This window comes from Ranitomeya imitator, chromosome 2 (genome assembly GCF_032444005.1).
Source record: "Ranitomeya imitator isolate aRanImi1 chromosome 2, aRanImi1.pri, whole genome shotgun sequence".
Taxonomy (NCBI): Eukaryota; Metazoa; Chordata; class Amphibia; order Anura; family Dendrobatidae; genus Ranitomeya; species Ranitomeya imitator.
Genome location: NC_091283.1, coordinates 397,939,309 through 397,965,479, shown reverse-complemented (window position 1 = coordinate 397,965,479; position 26,171 = coordinate 397,939,309). Strand labels below are relative to the sequence as shown.

Genomic DNA, 26,171 nt, shown 5'->3' with positions numbered 1-26,171 from the left:
TGAGGTCTCCTATAGAAAGGTGTGTGCCTTTCCAAATCAAGTCCTATCAGTTTAATTAAACACAGCTGGACTCCAATGACGGAGTAGAATCATCTCAAGGAGGATCACAAGGAAATGGACAGCATGTGACTTAAATAGAAGTGTCTGAGCAAAGGGTCTGAATACGTATGACGATGTGATATTTAAGTTTTTCTTTTTATTATCTTTGCAAAAATTTATACAGTTCAGTATTTTACAGTCAATATGGGGTGCAGAGTATACATTAATGTGAAAAAAATGAACTATTTTGAATTTACCAAATGGCTGTAATGAAACAAAGAGTGAAAAATTTAAAGGGGTATGAATACTTTCCGTACCCACTATATATAGAATAAAATGCCTTTGCATTAAATATTATGTAGAATGAAAAAGGGATGGTTATCATATGAGTAATGTAAGCAATAAATATGAGGGACATTGCTTGTCCAGATACTGCAAGCAAACATGGAGGACAAGTTGATGGTTCAGAATTTTATGATATACAAATTGTAAAGAGAGATTGGGCTGGAGGAGATTAATTAAAACAAACGTCATGTATTGAAAGCAAATTGAAATAGATATTTTGGCACCAAAGGACCTGAATGATGAAATTGAACCATTTGACTTTAAATGAATAAGTTCTAGCTTGTGGAGCGATAAAAGAGGCTTGTTATAAAAGATATCAGTACATGGATCATAGCCACCCCTAAATAAGGAAATTGTGTTTTCCAAAATGCATAGAGTGTTATGGTAAATATTTATACTTTGCTTTATTATTTAGATAATTAAATCTACCTATATATATTTGATAATTTTGTATTTTAGTATTAGCTTTATGTTATTCATAAAAGCAGTAACACAGGGCGTTGTTTCTGATATTGGGCTGTCTGTGTGTTAAACTTTCCTTTGTTTCTGAAAATATAGTAAGCTGGACAGAGCCACTTTGAAAGGAATTTGGCAGAATTCATGACTTTGTTATTCCCAACTCAAATCTCTTCTTTCTTAGGTAATGTATTAAAAAATTCCTACTTTCCTTATCTTTGTGGTTGTAATAAAGACTTGTGACTGGGTGTCTGAGATTCAGACAAGAATTGTACTGCCAGACACAGCCTGTGTGTTATTTTCTTATCTCCAATGCATCATATTAATTTAATTTGGACAAATAATGCCAGATCTGGAGATTATTTGTATCTCAAATCAATTTTCGCTCTTCTTGGAAGTGGTTACCGCAACAAAAGGAATATTGTTTCATGCTCTGAACCTTAGCATCATAGTGACATCGCTTCAACTTGCCTCCCAAAGATCCTGTGTTAGCTATTCTTGGAAGGAGTTACTGTGAAATTACATGTGGCCTAAAACCTGGGATGGTTAATTGGACCTCTCTGTGACCCGACTACATGGACTTTTTCCACAAGCCATTGAATTGAAATTATGCAGTAACCATTTGTGTTACAAAGTTTTACTGCTTTCTGGTGGTCCAAGGCGGGTACTTAGTGGTCCTACAAGACCATTCTTATCAAACCTCTGCCATTGTTTGGATTTTGTGTGTATCATTGAACTTAGAGTTATAAGATAATTTGTTGTCTATTATATGCTTCAATGTGTCTTTAGATGTATAACTAACAATTGCTGAATGAAACTGGATGATGTGACGAGTATAATATTTAAAGAGCCAAAGATTGTTATGCTTTGTCTTCTTTGTGTATATGAAATTATATTTCTGTAAACTCTGAGGATCCTTGGATGTTGAACTGAATGATTTTTGAGTGACCAATAAGGGCCCTGTACCTGTGACTGTGCAGTGTGGATTGAGTGACGAATAGTGAACTAGATTTGATGAATCGTTGTCCTTGGTGTCTGTGCTGTGCAAACTCAAGAGAGGAAATCTCATTACAGACGTAGTAGTATCTCCAGACCAAGAAACAATATCCAGTGAGGGGAGATTACTTATTACTTACAGCAGGGTATATGTTAATTTTCTTTCTGTTTTAGGTTGTCTTGGCAAATGTGAATCCGCTCCTATTTTGCATGCATATCAACTTATACAGGTTTTTTTTTCGGTTTAGTTTCATGTTTAAAATATAGTTCTAAAACCTATATCAATTCAAAATATTTCATACACATAATTAATACATAGGTAGTTTATGTTAGGAATCGAGTTCCCGCCGCTGCACAGGGGGAATCTCGAACCATGACTGCTGCGGTCTCCCCTTCTGCATCAGCCACAGTGGAGCCTGCTCAGCAGAGACGTCGGTCCCAGCGTTTCACTGAATCTGATACTGTGCAAAGGGTTACTGCTGCCTCTCCAGGCTCTTCTATTGTACCCTGCACTGGTCTGCGGTGAGCAGTTTTTTTCTGGGACTAAGTCGTGCATTGCACACACTGAGCATGCCCAGGGTAAGATCTCTCAGTGGAGATCAAAAGTCACATGCTCAGGTACTGCAGCAACTTCCATTGGTCCTCCAGGAAGGTCCTGTACCTGTTCAAGTTCTGTGGCAGCCTTTCATTGGTCCTTCTGGGAAGGTCCTGTAGGTGCTCCAGCAATAAAAGGTTCTCATGACCGCACGACCATGCGCTAGTATCAAATATGTACGAGCTCAGCGCCAGTGTGGTCGTGTGTGTGGTCAGGGACCCAGCTGAAATAAGTCCCTAGAATGCTGGCACCTCCGGCGAGGAGTTTTGTGTATGCAGTCAGGGACCCGGCTGAAATAAGCCCCTAGAATGCTGGCACCTCTGGCGAGGAGTTTATGTCTGAATTCAAGGCTGGCTAATAGCCATTAGAATTCCGGCTCCACCGGAGAGGAGCTGCTTGTTGGTTGGACTGCATGACCACTGTCGGCTCTACACAGTTGCTGTGTCCCCTGTGAGCTAAACAGGGCACAGCGTTCTCTTTACTACGGGCTCTGTGAAGTAACAGAGTTCGTTTGTACTAATTTGCTTCGCCGCCTTGCTTAGCAGCAGGTTTTTTCCTGCACGGTGGATCCCGCATTGCGAACGCAGCTATCTCATCTAATAAATATATTCGGTGCGTTCCGCCAATCCTAACAGTTTATTTGTATTCTATTAGATTTCAATGACAGATATTTATTAGTAATTGTAAACGAAGATAAGCTAGAAACGATAGCGTTCTAGGGTCTTATACGGTGTATAACTGGGATCAGGGTGCTGGGAATTGCTCACCTGATGGAGATGTGTGAAACACAACTCAAACAACTTGAAAATGTCTGCTGCTGCAGACCCGCAAGTTAATCCAAGGAGAAGAAACAATGGAGAGACGGGGTTCACTGTGCCACCTTAGATACCAATAGATGAAAACAGGAAATACTGGTAGATGAAACCAGGAGACCAAGGATATTTCTGTTCAGTTTATTGTTAACAAGTTTCAAAGTTAACAAACTTCTTCACCAGGACAAATTTTGTGATCTATCCTGATGAAGTTTGTTAATGTTGATATTACTTTTCTTTTCACTTGTAGATGTAACTTAACTTTTAGTGATAAGCGAGTATACTCGTTGCTCGGGTTTTCCAGAGCATGCTCGGGTGGTCTCCGAGTATTTGTGACTGCTCGGAGATTTAGTTTTCCTTGCCTCAGCTAGATGAATTGCGGCTATTAGACAGCTTGATTACATGTGGGGATTCCCTAGCAACCAGGCAACCCCCACATGTACTCAGGCTGGCAAACAGCCATAAATCATCCAGCTGAGGCAAGGAAAACTAAATCTCCGAGCAGTCATAAATACTCGGAGATCACCCGAGCGTGCTCGGGAAAACCTGAGCAACGAGTTTATTCGCTCATCACTATTAACTTTGACTGTACAATTTTCTTGTACAATTTAAAAATTATTTAAAAAAACAGCTACTTCACTGACTGAGTACTTTGATGTTTAAGAAAATTTTATACCCATGTAAAAACATTTATAACACTGCTAACATAAAAATGACCTCTCCCTTATATGAATTTTCTGATGCTGAATGAATTTATATTTCCCAGTGAAACACTTCCCACATTCTGGGCATAAAAATGTATTTTCCATTGTGTGAATTTTCTGATGTGTAGCAAGTGTTGATTTAACATTAAAACATTTTCCACATTCTGAACATGAATATGGTTTTTCCCCTGTGTGAATTCTCTGATGTCTAACAAGTTGAGATTTCTCTGTAAAACATTTCATACACTCAGAACATGAAAATGGCTTCTCCCCTCTGTGAATTCTCAGGTGTACAATAAGACTTGATTTCACTGTAAAACATTTCCCACATTCTGAACATGAAAATGGTTTGTCTCCTGAGTGACTTCTTTGATGTTTAACAAGGACAGCTTTCTCAGTAAAACACTTTTCACATTCTGCACATGAATATGGTTTCTCCCCTGTGTGGGTTTTCCGATGTGTATCAAGATAGCATTTCAATGTAAAACATTTCCCACATTCAGCACAAGAAAATGGCTTTTCTCCTGTGTGAATTCTCCTATGTGTAACAAAATTGTATTTCCTGTTGAAACATTTCCCACATTCTGAACATGAATATGGCTTTTCGCCTGTGTGCATTCTCAGATGTCTAACAAGTGGGGGTTTTAAAGCAAATTTTTTATCACATTCTGTGCACGAGTATGGCTTCTCTCCTGTGTGAGTTTTCTGATGTGCAATTAAAACATATTTAAACTTATAAGATTTACCACATTCAGGACATGAAAATGGCTTCTCATTTGTGTGAGTTATTTGATGTTTAATAAGATATGGTTTGTGAGTAAAACATTTTCCACACTCTGGACATAAAAACTCTGTTCCCCTGGTGTGACTTTTCTGATGTGCAACAAGTGATGATTTCACTCTAAAACATTTCCTACAATCTAAACATGAAAATAGCTTCTCCCCTTTGTGAGTTCTATGATGTTCAACATCTTCTTTGTTAATTTTATTTTGCTTGACATTCTCTGATAAATCAGAGGATAGGAACTGTTGAAAAGGATCAGAGAATAGATTTTTGCTGTGAAGGGCTGGAGGTATATATGGGATAATGGCGTGCTCTTCATGTGCATCTGGTGTTATATGGTCATCTGTTATAAAATCTGAAAACATCAGATGTTCCGTGAAGCTCCTGGTACAGTCATCTGACAAGAATAAAACGCAATTTATTATTTGTTTCCAATAACAGTGTCTTGAAATATTATAAATTTTAATTCATTATTATACATTCCATAACATTTCTATACAAACTGTAGTAAAATTCAATGATAAACAGCTTAAGATGGCTGGCATCATTAAGGTCAAACCAGGTACTTATAGATTATGGTGTTAGGATTTCTAGACGTATTCTTTAATTTGAATCAACGTTCTTCATAGGTCCATGTTTTAGTGTTACTGTGACCAATCTTTCTTTCTAGTGAAATATTCAGACAAGGGGCCTGTAAGTCAGTGCTATTAGGTGGTGTCTGTCCCATACATTCCCTAACTCTTGAAAGCACTTTAATGAGTATTCATTAGGAGAGGAAAAGTGCGGCAATATCCATGGCTTTGGAATAAGTGTAAGTCCTAATTAGGACATGCATTATTTTTATTCATTTTTTCCTATTTAGCAGAACTAAAGAGTAGAATGGCTCACCCATTGAGGTGAATTTGTTAAGCCCTAGGTCAAGGTAAGCAGAACAGACTGTATGTGTTCATGCAGGATACCTGGTCAAACCAAATGGCACATGGGAAAGTGGGGACCATTAGATAAAAGACAAATCTAAATCAAATCAATATTTGGTAAGACCACCCTTCAGAACAGCATGAAAGCATCAGTTCTTCTAGTTACGTTTGCACACAATTTTTGAAGGAACTCGGCAGGGAGGTTGTTCTGAAAAATCTTGGCAAACTAATCACAGATCTGTGGATATCAGCTTGCACAATTCCTTCTGGCTCTTCATATAATATCAGGCAGACTTGATGATGGTGAGATCAAGCCTCTGAGGTGGCCAGATCATCACTTCCAGGGCTCATTATTCTTCTCTACGATGATAGGTATTAATGACTTTGCATGTTTGGGTTTTTTGTTTTGCAGCAGAATAAATTAGGAGCTAATCAGATGCCTCCCTGATGGTACTGCATGATGGACGATGGTCTGCCTATATTTCTTAGGATTGAGAATATCAGGAAATGGGCATAATTTAGGACAGTAGATGCAATGATAGGCCAATAAAACTTAAAAGACACATCATGCTTGCATTCCTTTGAAATGGGAAGATGTCGGGGGGCGTGGCCTGAGTGTCCATGTGAGCGGACGTGCGGCAGAGAGCTCCCGCTGCTGTGCATTATAAAATCCTGTATAGCCGCCGCTGAACGGCTCCAGGGGAGGCTTACCGGCTGCGGGGTGACCCAGAGAGCTCGGCGGTGCTGAGCGGTAGCTCCGTGAACGGAGAGAATGACTAGGAGAAGGCAGAAGGACGCGGGAGCCGGGGATGCAGGCGCAAGCCAAGATGGTGCCGATGCAAGGGAGATGGCGGATAAAGAGAACGCCGCATGTAAGAAACGCATGGAGGTGGCGGCAAAGCTTCAGCAGTTTGTAAGAGTGGAGGCTGCAGAGGAGGAAACCGGAGCTGATACAGAGGAGGAGGAAGAGAACTCAGCAGGAGAGCATGAGGTACAACAGGGGAGACAGGAGAACAATATGGCGGTGGCAGTAGGGGGATCTGAGGACATGGCGCCAGAAGCTGAGCCTACCCTGAGAGACGTTTTTGCGTTGGTTTCTTCATGTAAACAGTCTCTGACCCAACAGATACAGGAGGTTAAGGGGGACACAGCCCAGATAAACGCAGCCATGCAGAAGATTGACAAACGTGTGGGGGAGGTAGAGGAGAGAGTGAGCACTGCAGAAGATCATATAGTGCAGCTGCAAAAGGCTGAGAAGAAGTTCACTCAAGCAATAGCTGAATTGGCGGCAAAAAATGAGGATCTTGAGAATAGGTCCAGAAGAAATAATATACGCATAGTGGGCATCCCTGAAAAAGCTGAAGGAAGGAATCCAACTGAGTATATTGAAAAATGGTTGTTAGAGACTTTTGGAGATACGGTGCTGACAAAAGTGTTCGCGGTGGAGAGAGCGCATAGGGTCCCACCGAAACCACCTGTCCCTGGAGCGAATCCCCGTACCATGCTCGCCAAAATCCTAAATTACAGAGACAGAGACATTATCCTGAGGAAGGCTAGAGATACGACGGATCTGACAGCTGAAGGCCAAAGAATTGCGATTTACCCAGACTATTCTGCCCTGGTTCAGAAACAACGGATGATGTTCACGGGTATCAAGAGACGGCTGAGGGAGTTGGGAGTGCAGTACTCCATGATGTTTCCAGCAAGACTGAGGGTGGTGGCGTTTGAGAAAATTCCCTTTTTTCAGAAGCCGGAGGAAGCAACTCAGTGGATTGACATTAATGCTAAAAGGCTTAAAGGAAAAGGAGACTGAAACTGAGGGGGGACTCTGAATGCGATTATTTCTCTGTCAGTTGGAAAAGAGACTTGTAATTAACAACTCAGGGGTTATGGGATGTGAAAGCTGAAGGGTGGAGCTGGGTTGTAATCAGCTACAGTTAAGGGAATGCTATAACGGCTGCTGGGGAAGGGGGAGGAAGGGTAAGCGGCGTATTATAAATTTGTTTAGGTTTCTTGTATTTGCAGGTTAATCAATGTTGAAATCTTGTGACATGTTAAAGAATGTATGGAATTCTGCTATGTACAGTGGCGGGAGGAGGGTTGGGAAGGTACTGCCAATCGGAGTGTTCGCTATGGGCGATGATGTCCCACTCTTGAAAAGAGGCAGAACGGTTAGTTGTGAGAGGGGAAGGGTGGGAAAGGGAGTTGGGATAGGGGGGGTTAGGGACGTTAGACAGCTCATGGTCAAGAATAATGATATAGTTAGAGAAGATGAGCCAATTGATGGGGGGCCGTTTTAAGATTTTGAGCTGGAATGTGAGAGGCCTGGTGGAGAAATCCAGACGAGCCGCGACTTTGCAGTATGCAAGAGACCAACGGGCCTCAATGATATGTTTGCTGGAGACGCACTTGGTAAGGGAGAAAGTGAATGTCTTAAATAGACGCTGGATTCAGAAGGGATATCACTCTACCTTCTCAACGTATGCGAGAGGTGTATCAATTTTGGTCCCAGCGGGAGTACAGTATGAGGAGGTGAAAGTTTGTGTAGATGCAGATGGTCAGTACGTACTAATACAGTGTATATTGTATGGAGTGAGAGTGTGTATTGCAGCTATGTATGTTCCGCCTCCCTACTCAAGCAGGAAGATTAGAGAAGTTTTGGAGTGAGTGGAACGATGGGGGCCGACACCACTGATGATTATTGGAGACCTAAATAACATCTGTGACTAGAGTTGAGCGACCTTGACCTTTTTAGAGTCGAGCCGGGTTTCGCGAAACCCGACTATCTCAAAAGTCGGGTCGAGTGAAATCGGCCGATTATGACGTAAAGTCGGGATCGACCGAAACACGAAACCCAATGCAAGTCAATGGGGCAGCATAGTCGGCAGTGAGTGGGGGCCAGGAAAACACCTAGAGTGCCCATTTTAATGTCAAAACCATCCATTCTTCTTAATGAAGCTTGTCAAGCGTAATTTACCTTATAATAATTGGAAGGCATTTGAAATTGGGGGTCATTTGGCTAAAGTTGTGGTGGGTAGGGCTGGTTCAAGTAATTAGTGGGCCCAGGAAATCTGGACCACGTCACGGCAGTGGAGCAGGGAGAGGTAAGTATTTCAACTTTGCAAGTGCTGTGAACCTGAGCAAGCAGGGGGGGGCCACTCGCTGGCATTGGCACTGGCACAGGGCCCCTCAAAGTACAGCGGTGTGTTTGCACGGCGGGGGCGCCTCCCACCGGCAGCAACACTTTTGCGTACCATGAGAGGCCCTGTGCCAGTGACGTCGCCAACTAGTATTCCTCCCCCCACCTGATGAAGGAACCTGCACTTTCATCTGCACCTTCCTGTTTGTCCCCGTGTAAGGTGGTATGGTATGCGGGAAGGGGGACCTGACTTTCAGCAGGGTCACAATCTTGCAGTGTAGCGTGCACGGGAAATGTTGCGTTATGGGTCAATGTACCAGCAGACTCATCTATCACTGGCTGGGCAATGGGCAGGATGAGGAGGAAACACAGATATAGGCCCAAAGAATAAAGTGGGCTAAATGCAGTTCAAAATTGGTAACACAGGACTAATCAGGGGGCATTGCAGTGGAGGACAACTGGAATGAGAGGCTGACACAGAGAGTAGGCCCAAATCAGTAAGTAGTCGAAATGCAGTTCAAAATTGGCAACAGTAGTAAACAGGCGGCACAGCTTTGTTCAGTGGAGGAGAACAGCAAGGAGTGGCAGACACCGATAGTAGGCCCCAACCCAACTAGTAGGCCAAATGCAGTCTAACATTAACAACTACTTAACGAGCGCCTGAAAACGGAATTTCAGGACAGGAAACCAGGAGAACAGCAAGGAGCGGCAGACACCGATAGTAGGCCCCAAACCAACTAGTACGCCAAATGCAGTTGTTCCGTTTAACCACAATTTAATGAGAGCCTGAAGATAGAAGTTCAGGAAAGGCAACCTGGAGAACACCTTGGAGTGGAACACACCATCTCTCTACACCCCATACCCAATTTGTAGGTCTAATGCAGCGTAGTTTCCAACAACTACTAAACGAGAGCATGATGATCGAAGCATTGGCGAGGAAACCTGGGGAACACCTTGGAGTGGAACACACCATCTCTCTACACCCCATACCCAATTTGTAGGCCTAATGCAGCGTAGTTTCCAACAACTACTAAACGAGAGCATGATGATCGAAGCATTGGCGAGGAAACCTGGGGAACACCTTGGAGTGGAACACACCATCTCTCTACAGTGGAACACACCATCTCTCTACACCCCATACCCAATTTGTAGGCCTAATGCAGCGTAGTTTCCAACAACTACTAAACGAGAGCCGGAAGATCGAAGCAATGGAGAGGAAACCTGGGGAACACCTTGGAGTGTAACACACCATCTCTCTACACCCCATACCCAATTTGTAGGCCTAATGCAGCGTAGTTTCCAACAACTACTAAACGAGAGCCGGAAGATCGAAGCAATGGAGAGGAAACCTGGGGAACACCTTGGAGTGTAACACACCATCTCTCTACACCCCATACCCAATTTGTAGGCCTAATGCAGCGTAGTTTCCAACAACTACTAAACGAGAGCCGGAAGATCGAAGCAATGGAGAGGAAACCTGGGGAACACCTTGGAGTGTAACACACCATCTCTCTACACCCCATACCCAATTTGTAGGCCTAATGCAGCGTAGTTTCCAACAACTACTAAACGAGAGCATGAAGATCGAAGCAATGGAGAGGAAACCTGGGGAACACCTTGGAGTGGAACACACCATCTCTCTACACCCCATACCCAACTTGTAGGCCTAATGCAGCGTAGTTTCCAACAACTACTAAACGAGAGCATGATGATCGAAGCATTGGCGAGGAAACCTGGGGAACACCTTGGAGTGGAACACACCATCTCTCTACAGTGGAACACACCATCTCTCTACACCCCATACCCAATTTGTAGGCCTAATGCAGCGTAGTTTCCAACAACTACTAAACGAGAGCCGGAAGATCGAAGCAATGGAGAGGAAACCTGGGGAACACCTTGGAGTGTAACACACCATCTCTCTACACCCCATACCCAATTTGTAGGCCTAATGCAGCGTAGTTTCCAACAACTACTAAACGAGAGCATGAAGATCGAAGCAATGGAGAGGAAACCTGGGGAACACCTTGGAGTGGAACACACCATCTCTCTACAGTGGAACACACCATCTCTCTACACCCCATACCAAATTTGTAGGCCTAATGCAGCGTAGTTTCCAACAACTACTAAACGAGAGCCGGAAGATCGAAGCTCAGGAAAGGCAACCTGGGGAACACCTTGGAGTGGAACACACCATCTCTCTACACCCCATACCCAATTTGTAGGCCTAATGCAGCGTAGTTTCCAACAACTACTAAACGAGAGCCGGAAGATCGAAGCAATGAAGAGGAAACCTGGGGAACACCTTGGAGTGTAACACACCATCTCTCTACACCCCATACCCAATTTGTAGGCCTAATGCAGCGTAGTTTCCAACAACTACTAAACGAGAGCCGGAAGATCGAAGCAATGGAGAGGAAACCTGGGGAACACCTTGGAGTGTAACACACCATCTCTCTACACCCCATACCCAATTTGTAGGCCTAATGCAGCGTAGTTTCCAACAACTACTAAACGAGAGCATGAAGATCGAAGCAATGGAGAGGAAACCTGGGGAACACCTTGGAGTGGAACACACCATCTCTCTACAGTGGAACACACCATCTCTCTACACCCCATACCCAATTTGTAGGCCTAATGCAGCGTAGTTTCCAACAATTACTAAACGAGAGCCGGAAGATCGAAGCTCAGGAAAGGCAACCTGGGGAACACCTTGGAGTGGAACACACCATCTCTCTACACCCTATACCCAATTTGTAGGCCTAATGCAGCGTAGTTTCCAACAACTACTAAACGAGAGCCGGAAGATCGAAGCAATGGAGAGGAAACCTGGGGAACACCTTGGAGTGTAACACACCATCTCTCTACACCCCATACCCAATTTGTAGGCCTAATGCAGCGTAGTTTCCAACAACTACTAAACGAGAGCCGGAAAATCGAAGCAATGGAGAGGAAACCTGGGGAACACCTTGGAGTGTAAGACACCATCTCTCTACACCCCATATCCAATTTGTAGGCCTAATGCAGCGTAGTTTCCAACAACTACTAAACGAGAGCATGATGATCGAAGCATTGGCGAGGAAACCTGGGGAACACCTTGGAGTGGAACACACCATCTCTCTACAGTGGAACACACCATCTCTCTACACCCCATACCCAATTTGTAGGCCTAATGCAGCGTAGTTTCCAACAACTACTAAACGAGAGCCGGAAGATCGAAGCTCAGGAAAGGCAACCTGGGGAACACCTTGGAGTGGAACACACCATCTCTCTACACCCCATACCCAATTTGTAGGCCCAATGCAGCGTAGTTTCCAACAACTACTAAACGAGAGCCGGAAGATCGAAGCTCAGGAAAGGCAACCTGGGGAACACCTTGGAGTGTAACAAACCCTCTCTCTACACCATGGAAGGGCTGATTCTTAGGAAGGAAGGCTGTCGGAAAGAAGCAGGGCGCGTCCGAGGGTGATTATATTCTTATTAGGTATATACTCACCCTCGGACGCGCCCTGCTTCTTTATTTGTAATGAATGTTTATTTGCAATGTGGTTTTGACTTACTCTATTTTTTTGGTAAATAATGATTTTATTATTTTCATTGTTTTGCATCTTCTTGGCAATAATATAAAGAAGACGCGACAGGACAACACTCGGTGGATGCCATATCTGTGTTTAAAATTGAAAAAACCTTTCAGTTAACTACTTGCAGGAGAAAGTTATTGTAGCTGGTGGCCATTTTTAGTACTGTACCAGATTTTTGTTGTATGTGTTTGTTTTTAATGTTAAAATGTCTGCATTTGATATCTCTCCAGTATTTTCTTTTTTATAAGCAAAATACTTATTTTTATATTTTCTGATGTTGGTTCCAGGGGTACACGGGCAGCAGTGGTGTGGTCAGTGGAGGCCTAGTGGAAGGAGTGACCGCAGACAGGCATCGAAGGCCTAAAATAATAACACATGGCTGTAGGCAATTTTAAATTGGTTCCAGGGGTACACGGGCAGCAGTGGTGTGGTCAGTGGAGGCCTAGTGGAAGGAGTGACCGCAGACAGGCATCGAAGGCCTAAAATAATAACACATGGCTGTAGGCAATTTTAAATTGGTTCCAGGGGTACACGGGCAGCAGTGGTGTGGTCAGTGGAGGCCTAGTGGAAGGAGTGACCGCAGACAGGCATCGAAGGCCTAAAATAATAACACATGGCTGTAGGCAATTTTAAATTGGTTCCAGGAGTACACGGGCAGCAGTGGTGTGGTCAGTGGAGGCCTAGTGGAAGGAGTGACCGCAGACAGGCATCGAAGGCCTAAAATAATAACACATGGCTGTAGGCAATTTTAAATTGGTTACAGGGGTACACGGGCAGCAGTGGTGTGGTCAGTGGAGGCCTAGTGGAAGGAGTCACCGCAGACAGGCATCGAAGGCCTAAAATAATAACACATGGCTGTAGGCAATTTTAAATTGGTTCCAGTTGTACACGGGCAGCAGTGGTGTGGTCAATGGAGGCCTAGTGGAAGGAGTCACCGCAGACAGGCATCGAAGGCCTAAAATAATAACACATGGCTGTAGGCAATTTTAAATTGGTTACAGGGGTACACGGGCAGCAGTGGTGTGGTCAGTGGAGGCCTAATGGAAGGAGTGACCGCAGACAGGCATCGAAGGCCTAAAATAATAACACATGGCTGTAGGCAATTTTAAATTGGTTCCAGGGGTACACGGGCAGCAGTGGTGTGGTCAGTGGAGGCCTAGTGGAAGGAGTGACCGCAGACAGGCATCGAAGGCCTAAAATAATAACACATGGCTGTAGGCAATTTTAAATTGGTTCCAGGGGTACACGGGCAGCAGTGGTGTGGTCAGTGGAGGCCTAGTGGAAGGAGTGACCGCAGACAGGCATCGAAGGCCTAAAATAATAACACATGGCTGTAGGCAATTTTAAATTGGTTCCAGGGGTACACGGGCAGCAGTGGTGTGGTCAGTGGAGGCCTAGTGGAAGGAGTGACCGCAGACAGGCATCGAAGGCCTAAAATAATAACACATGGCTGTAGGCAATTTTAAATTGGTTCCAGGGGTACACGGGCAGCAGTGGTGTGGTCAGTGGAGGCCTAGTGGAAGGAGTGACCGCAGACAGGCATCGAAGGCCTAAAATAATAACACATGGCTGTAGGCAATTTTAAATTGGTTACAGGGGTACACGGGCAGCAGTGGTGTGGTCAGTGGAGGCCTAGTGGAAGGAGTGACCGCAGACAGGCATCGAAGGCCTAAAATAATAACACATGGCTGTAGGCAATTTCAAATTGGTTACAGGGGTACACGGGCAGCAGTGGTGTGGTCAGTGGAGGCCTAGTGGAAGGAGTGACCACAGACAGGCATCGAAGGCCTAACATAACAAAAATGTCAATACAATGGTATTGTCAGTGGCAGGCATTGAAGGATGTCAGCGCATAGACTAAACATTGGTGGAGCTGTGAGATAATTTTGCAAGTGGTAGAGCACTGTTTGAGCTGGGGTGGGGGGAAACTGTCTTGTGGCCGGCGGTACAGGCCCAGGGCCCCTCATATTACAACGGTGTGTCTGACGTTGGGTGCGCACCACCACCGCCAGAGACACTATATTGTACTAGGAGGGACCCAGTGGCAGTGCCGTCGACCAAAAGCGGGCTCACCCACCTCTTCAGACAAACTGCACTCTCACGGGTGCTGTCGCCAAGTGTCGATACCACGGCCCCGTGTGGGGAGTTTGGCCATTTAGTGAGGTGTAAACATGTCGTATGCTGGACAATCAGGTGCAGAAAATTACGAGATTGGAAAAGGCATTCAGAATAGTCCACAGGCAAGACCTTTTCATAGGAAAGCTAGGTGTCAGCCGGGCAAGGTGGGGCAAAAGATTTCGAAATCCAGTTGTGGTTCATTTTAATGAAGGTTAGATCATCTACATTTTGGGTAGCCAGACGAGTCCTTTTTTCTGTTAGTATTGAACCTGCAGCACTGAATACTCTTTCTGATAGGACACTAGCTGCCGGGCAAGCAAGCTCCTGCAATGCATATTCTGCCAATTCTGGCCAGGTGTCTAATTTTGATGCCCAGTAATCAAATGGGAATGACGGTTGAGGGAGAACATCGATAAGGGATGAAAAATAGTTTGTAACCATACTGGACAAATGTTGTCTCCTGTCACTTTGAATTGATGCTGCAGTACCTGTCCTGTCTGCGGTCATAGCAAAATCACTCCACAACCTGGTCAGAAAACCCCTCTGGCCAACGCCACTTCTGATTTCTGCCCCTCTAACTCCTCTGGTCTGCTGGCCCCTGCAGCTCGTGTGAGAACGATCACGGGCGCTGTGTGCAGGGAATGCCAGAAGCAAACGGTCAACAAGAGTTGATTGTTTGGTTGCTAATATTAGTTCCAAGTTCTCATGTGGCATTATATTTTGCAATTTGCCTTTATAGCGAGGATCAAGGAGGCAGGCCAACCAGTAATCGTCATCATTCATCATTTTAGTTATGCGTGTGTCCCTTTTGAGGATACGTAAGGCATAATCCGCCATGTGGGCCAAAGTTCCAGTTCTCAAATCTGCGGTTGTGCTTGGTTGAGGGGCAGTTTCAGGCAAATCCACGTCACTTGTGTCCCTCAAAAAACCAGAACCCGGCCTTGCCGCGCCACCAATTTCCAGTGGCCCCGGAAAAGCTTCCTCATTAAAAATATAATCATCCCCATCATCCTCCTCGTCCTCCTCCTCCTCTTCGCCCGCTACCTCGTCCTGTACACTGCCCTGGCCAGACAATGGCTGACTGTCATCAAGGCTTTCCTCTTCCTCAGCTGCAGACGCCTGATCCTTTATGTGCGTCAAACTTTGCATCAGCAGACGCATTAGGGGGATGCTCATGCTTATTATGGCGTTGTCTGCACTAACCAGCCGTGTGCATTCCTCAAAACACTGAAGGACTTGACACATGTCTTGAATCTTCGACCACTGCACACCTGACAACTCCATGTCTGCCATCCTACTGCCTGCCCGTGTATGTGTATCCTCCCACAAAAACATAACAGCCCGCCTCTGTTCACACAGTCTCTGAAGCATGTGCAGTGTTGAGTTCCACCTTGTTGCAACGTCTATGATTAGGCGATGCTGGGGAAGGTTCAAAGAACGCTGATAGGTCTGCATACGGCTGGAGTGTACGGGCGAACGGCGGATATGTGAGCAAAGTCCACGCACTTTGAGGAGCAGGTCGGATAACCCCGGATAACTTTTCAGGAAGCACTGCACCACCAGGTTTAAGGTGTGAGCCAGGCAAGGAATGTGTTTCAGTTGGGAAAGGGAGATGGCAGCCATGAAATTGCTTCCGTTATCACTCACTACCTTGCCTGCCTCAAGATCTACAGTGCCCAGCCACGACTGCGTTTCTTTCTGCAAGAACTCGGACAGAACTTCCGCGGTGTGTCTGTTGTCGCCCAAACACTTCATAGCCAATACAGCCTGCTGACGTTTGCCAGTAGCTGCCCCATAATGGGAGACCTGGTGTGCAACAGTGGCAGCTGCGGATGGAGTGGTTGTGCGACTGCGGTCTGTGGACGAGCTCTCGCTTCTGCAGGAGGACGAAGAGGAGGAGGAGGGGGTGCGAACGGCTACAGCCAATTGTTTCCTAGACCGTGGGCTAGGCAGAACTGTCCCAAACTTGCTGTCCCCTGTGGACCCTGCATCCACCACATTTACCCAGTGTGCCGTGATGGACACGTAACGTCCCTGGCCATGCCTACTGGTCCATGCATCTGTTGTCAGGTGCACCTTTGTGCTCACAGATTGCCTGAGTGCATGGACGATGCGCTCTTTAACATGCTGGTGGAGGGCTGGGATGGCTTTTCTGGAAAAAAAGTGTCGACTGGGTAGCTCGTAGCGTGGTACAGCGTAGTCCATCAGGGCTTTGAAAGCTTCGCTTTCAACTAACCGGTAGGGCATCATCTCTAACGAGATTAGTCTAGCTATGTGTGCGTTCAAACCCTGTGTACGCGGATGCGAGGCTAAATACTTCCTTTTTCTAACCATAGTCTCATGTAGGGTGAGCTGGACTGGAGAGCTGGAGATCGTGGAACTAGCGGGGGTGCCGGTGGACATGGCAGACTGAGAGACGGTGGGAGATGGTATTGTTGCCACCGGTGCCCTAGATGCAGTGTTTCCTACTACGAAACTGGTGATTCCCTGACCCTGACTGCTTTGGCCTGGCAAAGAAACCTGCACAGATACTGCAGGTGGTGCGGAAAATGGTGGCACTACACTGCCGGAAGGGATGTTGCGTTGCTGACTAGCTTCATTGGCCGAGGGTGCTACAACCTTAAGGGACGTTTGGTAGTTAGTCCAGGCTTGCAAATGCATGGTGGTTAAATGTCTATGCATGCAACTTGTATTGAGACTTTTCAGATTCTGTCCTCTGCTTAAGGTAGTTGAACATTTTTGACAGATGACTTTGCGCTGATCAATTGGATGTTGTTTAAAAAAATGCCAGACTGCACTCTTTCTAGCATCGGATACCTTTTCAGGCATTGCAGACTGAGCTTTAACCGGATGGCCACGCTGTCCTCCAACAGGTTTTGGCTTTGCCACGCGTTTTGGGCAAGATACGGGCCCGGCAGATGGAACCTGTTGCGATGTTGATGCCTGCTGCGGCCCCTCCTCCTCCGCTTCAGAACTGCTGCCGCCTGCACCCTGTTCCCCCAATGGCTGCCAATCGGGGTCAAGAACTGGGTCATCTATTACCTCTTCTTGTAGCTCGTGTGCAACTTCGTCTGTGTCACCGTGTCGGTCGGTGGTATAGCGTTCGTGATGGGGCAACATAGTCTCATCAGGGTCTGATTCTTGATCAGCACCCTGCGAGGGCAATGTTGTGGTCTGAGTCAAAGGACCAGCATAGTAGTCTGGCTGTGGCTGTGCATCAGTGCACTCCATGTCAGATTCAACTTGTAATGGGCATGGACTGTTAACTGCTTCACTTTCTAAGCCAGGGACGGTATGTGTAAAGAGCTCCATGGAGTAACCCGTTGTGTCGCCTGCTGCATTCTTCTCTGTTGTTGTTTTTGCTGAAGAGGACAAGGAAGCGACTTGTCCCTGACCGTGAACATCCACTAACGACGCGCTGCTTTGACATTTACCAGTTTCACGAGAGGAGGCAAAAGAGCTAGAGGCTGAGTCAGCAAGATAAGCCAAAACTTGCTCTTGCTGCTCCGGCTTTAAAAGCGGTTTTCCTACTCCCAGAAAAGGGAGCGTTCGAGGCCTTGTGTAGCCAGACGACGAACCTGGCTCCACAGCTCCAGACTTAGGTGCAATATTTTTTTTCCCACGACCAGCTGATGCTCCACCACTACCACTACCCTCATTACCAGCTGACAATGAACGCCCCCGGCCACGACCTCTTCCACCATACTTCCTCATTGTTTTAAAAACGTAAACAAACTAACGGTATTTGTTGCGGTCACACAAATTACACGGTGAGCTATAACTTCAGTATGATTTAGCTACCCCTTTACAGGTGAGTGAGACCACAACGAAAATCAGGCACAATGTTACACACTCTGTTGTTGGTGGCAACAAATGAGAGAGATGCCACACACGCAGGACTGTCACTGAAGCACAAATGTAAATATTAATCTCCCACTGATTTGATTTTTTTTTTTTTTTAAGGGAGACTTTAGGAAAAAAAAATAATAGAATAAAATGATTTTTTCAGGAAGAATTTAGAAACCAAATAAAATAAAATGATTTTTTCAGGGAGAATTTAGAAAACAAATAAAACAAAAAAAGGCTTTCTATGGCCCACTGAGTGAGAGATGACGCACACAGGAGTCAGGAGTGGCACACAAGCCCAGAGGCCAATATTTATCTCCCACTGATTGATGTAGTGATTTTTTCAGGTAGATTTTGGAACCCAAATCAAGCTAAAAAAATAATAGGCTTTCTATGGCCCACAATTGGAGAGAGAGAGAGAGATGGCACACCCAGGAGTCAAGACTGGCACACAAGCAGAAAGGGCAATATTAATCTCCCACTGATTTGTTTTTTGTTTTTTTTTTCAGGGAGACTTTAGGAAAAAAAAAATAGAATAAAATGATTTTTTCAGGAAGAATTTAGAAACCAAATAAAATAAAATGATTTTTTCAGGGAGAATTTAGAAAACAAATAAAACAAAAAAAGGCTTTCTATGGCCCACTGAGTGAGAGATGACGCACACAGGAGTCAGGAGTGGCACACAAGCCCAGAGGCCAATATTTATCTCCCACTGATTGATGTAGTGATTTTTTCAGGTAGATTTTGGAACCCAAATCAAGCTAAAAAAATAATAGGCTTTCTATGGCCCACAATTGGAGAGAGAGAGAGAGATGGCACACCCAGGAGTCAAGACTGGCACACAAGCAGAAAGGGCAATATTAATCTCCCACTGATTTGTTTTTTTTTTTTTTTTTTTTTTTCAGGGAGACTTTAGGAAAAAAAAATAGAATAAAATGATTTTTTCAGGAAGAATTTAGAAACCAAATAAAATAAAATGATTTTTTCAGGGAGAATTTAGAAAACAAATAAAACAAAAAAAGGCTTTCTATGGCCCACTGAGTGAGAGATGACGCACACAGGAGTCAGGAGTGGCACACAAGCCCAGAGGCCAATATTTATCTCCCACTGATTGATGTAGTGATTTTTTCAGGTAGATTTTGGAACCCAAATCAAGCTAAAAAAATAATAGGCTTTCTATGGCCCACAATTGGAGAGAGAGATGGCACACCCAGGAGTCAAGACTGGCACACAAGCAGAAAGGGCAATATTAATCTCCCACTGATTTGTTTTTTTTTGTTTGTTTTTTCAGGGAGACTTTAGGAAAAAAAAAAATAGAATAAAATGATTTTTTCAGGAAGAATTTAGAAACCAAAGAAAATAAAATGATTTTTTCAGGGAGAATTTAGAAAACAAATAAAACAAAAAAAGGCTTTCTATGGCCCACTGAGTGAGAGATGACGCACACAGGAGTCAGGAGTGGCACACAAGCCCAGAGGCCAATATTTATCTCCCACTGATTGGTGTAGTGATTTTTTCAGGTAGATTTTGGAACCCAAATCAAGCTAAAAAAAATAATAGGCTTTCTATGGCCCACAATTGGAGAGAGAGAGAGAGATGGCACACCCAGGAGTCAAGACTGGCACACAAGCAGAAAGGGCAATATTAATCTCCCACTGATTTTTTTTTTTTTTTTCAGGGAGAGTTTAGGAAAAAAAAAATAGAATAAAATGATTTTTTCAGGAAGAATTTAGAAACCAAATAAAATAAAATGATTTTTTCAGGGAGAATTTAGAAAACAAATAAAACAAAAAAAGGCTTTCTATGGCCCACTGAGTGAGAGATGACGCACACAGGAGTCAGGAGTGGCACACAAGCCCAGAGGCCAATATTTATCTCCCACTGATTGATGTAGTGATTTTTTCAGGTAGATTTTGGAACCCAAATCAAGCTAAAAAAATAATAGGCTTTCTATGGCCCACAATTGGAGAGAGAGAGAGAGATGGCACACCCAGGAGTCAAGACTGGCACACAAGCAGAAAGGGCAATATTAATCTCCCACTGATTTTTTATTTTTTTTTTCAGGGAGAGTTTAGGAAAAAAAAAATAGAATAAAATGATTTTTTCAGGAAGAATTTAGAAACCAAATAAAATAAAATGATTTTTTCAGGGAGAATTTAGAAAACAAATAAAACAAAAAAAGGCTTTCTATGGCCCACTGAGTGAGAGATGACGCACACAGGAGTCAGGAGTGGCACACAAGCCCAGAGGCCAATATTTATCTCCCACTGATTGATGTAGTGATTTTTTCAGGTAGATTTTGGAACCCAAATCAAGCTAAAAAAATAATAGGCTTTCTATGGCCCACAATTGGAGAGAGAGAGAGAGATGGCACACCCAGGAGTCAAGACTGGCACACAAGCAGAAAGGGCAATATTAATCTCCCACTGATTTGTTTTTTGTTTTTTTGTTTTTTTTTCAGGGAGAATTTATAAAACCAAAAAAAAAAAAATAAATAGGCTTTCTATGGCCCACTATTTGTGAGAGAGATGGCACGCTCAGGACTGGCACACAAGCCCAGAGGCCAATATTAATCTCCCACTTTTTTTTTTTTTTTCCAGGGAAAATTTATAAACCCAATAAAAAATAAAAAAAATAAATAGGCTTTCTATGGCCCACTATCTGAGAGAGAGAGATGGCACGCTTAGGACTGGCACACAAGCCCAAAGGCCAATATTAATCTCCCACTGATTGATTTATTGATTTTTTCAGGTAGAATTTAGAACCCAAATAAAGCAAAAAAAAAAAAAATGGGCTTTCTATGGCCCACTGAGTGAGTGAAGATGCACACAGGAGTCAGGAGTGGCACACAAGCCCTGAGGCCAATATTTTTCTCCCACTGATTGATGTAGTGATTTTTTCAGGTAGATTTTAGAACCAAAATCAAGCAAAAAAATAAATAGGCTTTCTATGGCCCACTGAGTGAGTGATGATGCACACAGGAGTCAAGAGTGGCACACAAGCCCTGAGGCCAATATTTTTCTCCCACTGATTGATGTAGTGATTTTTTCAGGTAGATTTTATAACCCAAATCAAGCAAAAAAAATAAATAGGCTTTCTATGGCCCACTGAGTGAGAGATGACACAGACAGGGATGGCACTCTAGCAGAAATGTCAATCTTAATCTCCCACAAAAAAAAAAAAAAAAAACAGGGAGTGTCCTTCAATTACTATCTCCCTGCAGTAATCTCAGCCAGGTATGGCAGGCAGCAATAAGGAGTGGACTGATGCACAAATTAAATAAAAAGTGTGTACAAACCAAAAAGATAGCTGTGCAGAAAGGAAGGAACAAGAGGATTTGTGCTTTGAAAAAAGCAGTTGGTTTGCACAGCGGCGTACACACAGCAATGCAGCTATCAGGGGGCCTTCTAGGGCAGCCCAATGAGCTACAGCGCTGAGGGGGAAAAAAAAAAAAAATGTAGCTTCCACTGTCCCTGCACACCGAAGGTGGTGTTGGGCAGTGGAAATCGCTACAGCACAAGCGGTTTGGTGGTTAATGGACCCTGCCTAACGCTATCCCTGCTTCTGACGAAGCGGCAGCAACCTCTCCCTAAGCTCAGATCAGCAGCAGTAACATGGCGGTCGGCGGGAACGCCCCTTTATAGCCCCTGTGACGCCGCAGACAGCAAGCCAATCACTGCAATGCCCTTCTCTAAGATGGTGGGGACCAGGACCTATGTCATCACGCTGCCCACACTCTGCGTTTACCTTCATTGGCTGAGAAATGGCGCTTTTCGCGTCATTGAAACGCGACTTTGGCGCGAAAGTCGCGTACCGCATGGCCGACCCCGCACAGGGGTCGGATCGGGTTTCATGAAACCCGACTTTGCCAAAAGTCGGCGACTTTTGAAAATGAACGACCCGTTTCGCTCAACCCTATCTGTGACGACTTCTGGGATAAAAATAAAAACACCCAGAATAGGTCGGGGGGACATACAACAACATTTGGCACCTATGTACATGAGATAGGTATGATTGACCTTTGGAGGGTTAGACATATTGGGGAGAGAGGGTATTCATGTTATTCGCCGGCGCATGCCACGCTCTCTAGAATTGACATGGCTCTGGGAAATAAGCTATTAGACACACTAGTTGGGGAGGTGAGATATCTCCCAAGGGCCTTGTCGGACCACAGTCCAATTGAGGTGGAGTTTAAATTGGCGGGAACACAGTCTGTAAATGGGAGGGAATGGAAGATACATCCTAGTTGGTTACATAGTATTGAGATGGAAGGTATAGGACGGGAGGTGGCGGAGTTCTTCTTTTTGAATGATGGGAGTACAGACGCTCTTACGATTTGGGATGCAATGAAGGCGTATCTGAGAGGACTACTGTTTAGAGACATTAGTAGGTGTAAGCGAAGGACGAGAGAGGCAGAAAGGGCGGCAGTTGATGAGTTGAAGGATGCAGAGGATGGGATGGCGACACTGGGAACTCCTGAGGCGGGGAAAAGGCTGAAAAATGCACAAAATCAACTGGAAAAAGTACTGTTGGAAAAAGCTGATAGGAAGCAGGAATTTCAAAGAGTGTTGTATTACCATGAGGGAGAAACTGTGGGTCATATGCTGTCGCTGGTAGTGGCTGCTCAGAGGGGTACTTCATGTGTACACTCATTGGAGCCTGTAAGTGGAAGCAGAGTATCTGAAACACCGGAGATTTTGAGGACTTTTGCGGACTTTTATGCAGACTTATATTCCTCCCGGGTCGGTGAGTCGGTCGGAGATACATTGACCTTCTTGGAGGATCTGGATCTGCCGAGACTGAATGAGGTGGATAGGGAGAGCTTGGAAGCCCCTATCACGGAGGAGGAGCTGAGTCGGGCATTGATGTCCATGGCCAATGGGAAGGCGCCTGGGGTCGATGGGTTGCCCGCCGAGATCTATAAAAGTTTGGGAGAAGTGTTAATTCCTAGATTAAAGACGGTTCTGGAGGAAGCTAGGTCCCGGGGGTGCTTACCAGCTTCTATGAGGGAGGCCATAATAGTGGTTATTCCAAAGGAGGATAAGGATTTGGGGAAACATGAGTCATATCGCCCAATCTCTTTGCTAACTATTGATGTCAAGCTTCTGGCCAAGGTGTTAGCTTCCCGTCTGTCTAGTGTCATTACGGGCCTGGTGCATCCGGATCAGTCTGGTTTTATGCCTGATAGGTCGACGGCAATCAATCTGCGGAGGTTATATGTGAATTTACAGCTGAAGTCTGACAATTGTGGCCGGAGGGTGATTGCGTCACTGGATGCCCATAAGGCGTTTGACAGTGTAGAGTGGGGATATCTATGGCAGGTGTTGAAGAGTATGGGTTTTGGTCCGCAGTTTGTGGCCTGGATTCAGCTGTTGTATTCGCTGCCGACGGCTAGAATCAGGGTGAACGGGGAATTGTCTCAGCCTATAAAGTTGGCTAGAGGCACTAGGCAGGGATGTCCGCTTTCGCCTCTCTTGTTTGCGTTGGCTGTGGAACCACTTGCCGCCAAGATTCGACAATCTGATGGGGTCCTTGGGTTTAGATATGGGGAAGTTGAGGAAAAGATAGCGCTGTATGCCGATGACGTGTTGCTGTTTTTGGCTGATCCGGTTGATTCACTGGGAGGGGCCATTGAAATTGTTGAAAGATTCGGGTCCGTATCGGGGCTAACAATTAATTGGGACAAATCGGTTCTGTTTAAGGTGGATGGAGTAGGAGAGAATGCAAGTGTGAATGTGGGTGATGAGCGGCTTAAGGTGGTATCTCATTTTAAATACCTTGGGATATGGATTTCGGTTCCAGTCGCGGAGTTCCTGCATAGAAATCTGACTCCTGTTATGGGGGTGCTTAAGGCAAAGGTAGATGCTTGGAATAAGTTACATTTGTCGGTGGTTGGAAGGATCAATCTCATTAAGATGGTCCTGATGCCTAAAATTTTATACGTTTTACATAACGCGCCAATTTGGATCCCGCAGGGGAAATTCCGACAGATTAATGCCCTCTTTAGAAGCTTGATATGGGGGAGACAGTACCCACGCATTAGCCTGGAGACGCTTCAGCGACCCAAGGAAGATGGTGGTTTGGCTTTGCCCAACCCTGAAGTATACTTTCTTGCAGCCCAGAGTCAGCATTTGAAGGGCTGGGCGCGGGAGGCGTCATCCAGTGCAGTACAACACCTGATGGAAGGGGTGACAGGCCGACGCCCGGTAATGCAATGCTTAGAGGATGGCTCCTTGGGAGCATTGGGGAAGCTATATCCAACCCTGTTCCTGATACGTAAATTATGGAACAGATTGAGGCAGATTCGGGGGGTTACAGGGTTAACCAAATTTACACCAATATGGTCTAACAGTAATTTAAAGGAATTTGCGGCTCTGGGAGGTCTGATGGAGTGGCAGACTAAAGGAATTTGCTTTGTACACCAAATAGTCCAACAACGAGCGTTGAAGTCCTTTTCCCAATTGCAAGCAGAGTTTGGTCTGAGGCCCGCAGGAGAATATCAGTATGCACAGATGAGACATGCTTTTGGAGCTCAAAAAAAGAGTACTGACATTGGGATTCAGGAGGATATAGTATTGGAGTATGTATGTGGTGACGGGACTACAAAGGGAGTTATTTCCACCCTATATAAGGACCTTATGCACACGTATCTGTTAGATTTCCCCATAAAGGCCAGAGCTAAGTGGGAGAGGGACTTGGGTCCGGTGGAGAAGGAAACATGGGAATCGGTGCTGGAGTGGGTTCCGCGATTGTCATTGAGTGAGCCGTATAGGTTGTCGCAGCTCTATATTATACACAGAGTATATAAATCTCCGGAAATGCTACATAAAGCGGGGTTGCGTGCTGATTCTGAGTGTCCGAGGTGTGGGTGTGAGAATGCTGGAATTTATCATATGATGTGGACGTGTCCTAGATTGGCCGCTTTTTGGGTGGTAGTTTTGAGTCGGGTGGAAGGAGCGTATAAATGTAGAGTCCTGAGAGATCCGATAATATGCTTGTTGGGATACGTGGATGAAATAGGAGTGGACAACACCTGGAAGATTGCAATCGCTAGGTTACTGTATATGGCTCGGAAAGTGATAGCGCGGAACTGGATAAAGGCAGAACCACCTGCGAGGAGGGAATTTCTTCAATATGTACAACATGGTCTAAAGCTGGAAAAAGGTGTTAACAAGAGACGGGGGAAAATAGAGATGTTTAATAAAATGTGGTCTCCATGGCTTGAGTTGGGTAATAGAGTAATAGAAGTTGGGTACTATAGGCTTCAGATAGGTGAGAACTACTTGAGGCACTGGTGGCCTCAGGGGAGTTTAGACTTGGGATGAGCTGTCCTGTGGGGGGGGGGGGGGTGGGGTGGGTTGTTGTGGGTATGTTGGGGATTCTTAAATTAAGAAAAGATGTATGTAACATATTGAAATGTGGATGAGAGAATGATGTTTTCTCTTTTTCTGTTTATCGTTAATAAAAATCTATTTAAATTAAAAAAAAAGAAATGGGAAGATGTCCAGCAGTGCCATAAGCTCACAACTGACAGAAACCAGTGGGCCCCAGCTACACCTATGCAGTGTTCATAAAATTCTAGCCAGAAGTGGTTTTCATTGAAGAATTGCAGCTAACAACCATACACAAGGCCAAGTGACTCAATAATGTATGAATACATACAGTGGGGCAAAAAAGTATTTAGTCAGTCAGCAATAGTGCAAGTTCCACCACTTAAAAAGATGAGAGGCGTCTGTAATTTACATCATAGGTAGACCTCAACTATGGGAGACAAACTGAGAAAAAAAAATCCAGAAAATCACATTGTCTGTTTTTTTAACATTTTATTTGCATATTATGGTG

The 26,171-nt window shown here is 44.7% G+C and overlaps 1 protein-coding gene across 2 annotated transcripts in view; it reads right to left on the bottom strand.

The window, feature by feature from the left end:
• Positions 1-3,368: 3,368 nt before the first annotated feature.
• Positions 3,369-26,171, bottom strand: part of LOC138664151 (gastrula zinc finger protein XlCGF57.1-like) — a 44,537-nt gene continuing 21,734 nt past the window's right edge. Inside the window, exon 7 of one of the 2 annotated variants that reach the window (XM_069750596.1) lies at positions 3,369-5,128. In XM_069750596.1, coding sequence (XP_069606697.1) covers positions 3,945-5,128 — 1,184 coding nt within the window. In that variant the 3' untranslated portion in view covers positions 3,369-3,944. The remainder of the gene's footprint in view (positions 5,129-26,171) is intronic. The other variant, XM_069750597.1, reaches the window with a different exon arrangement.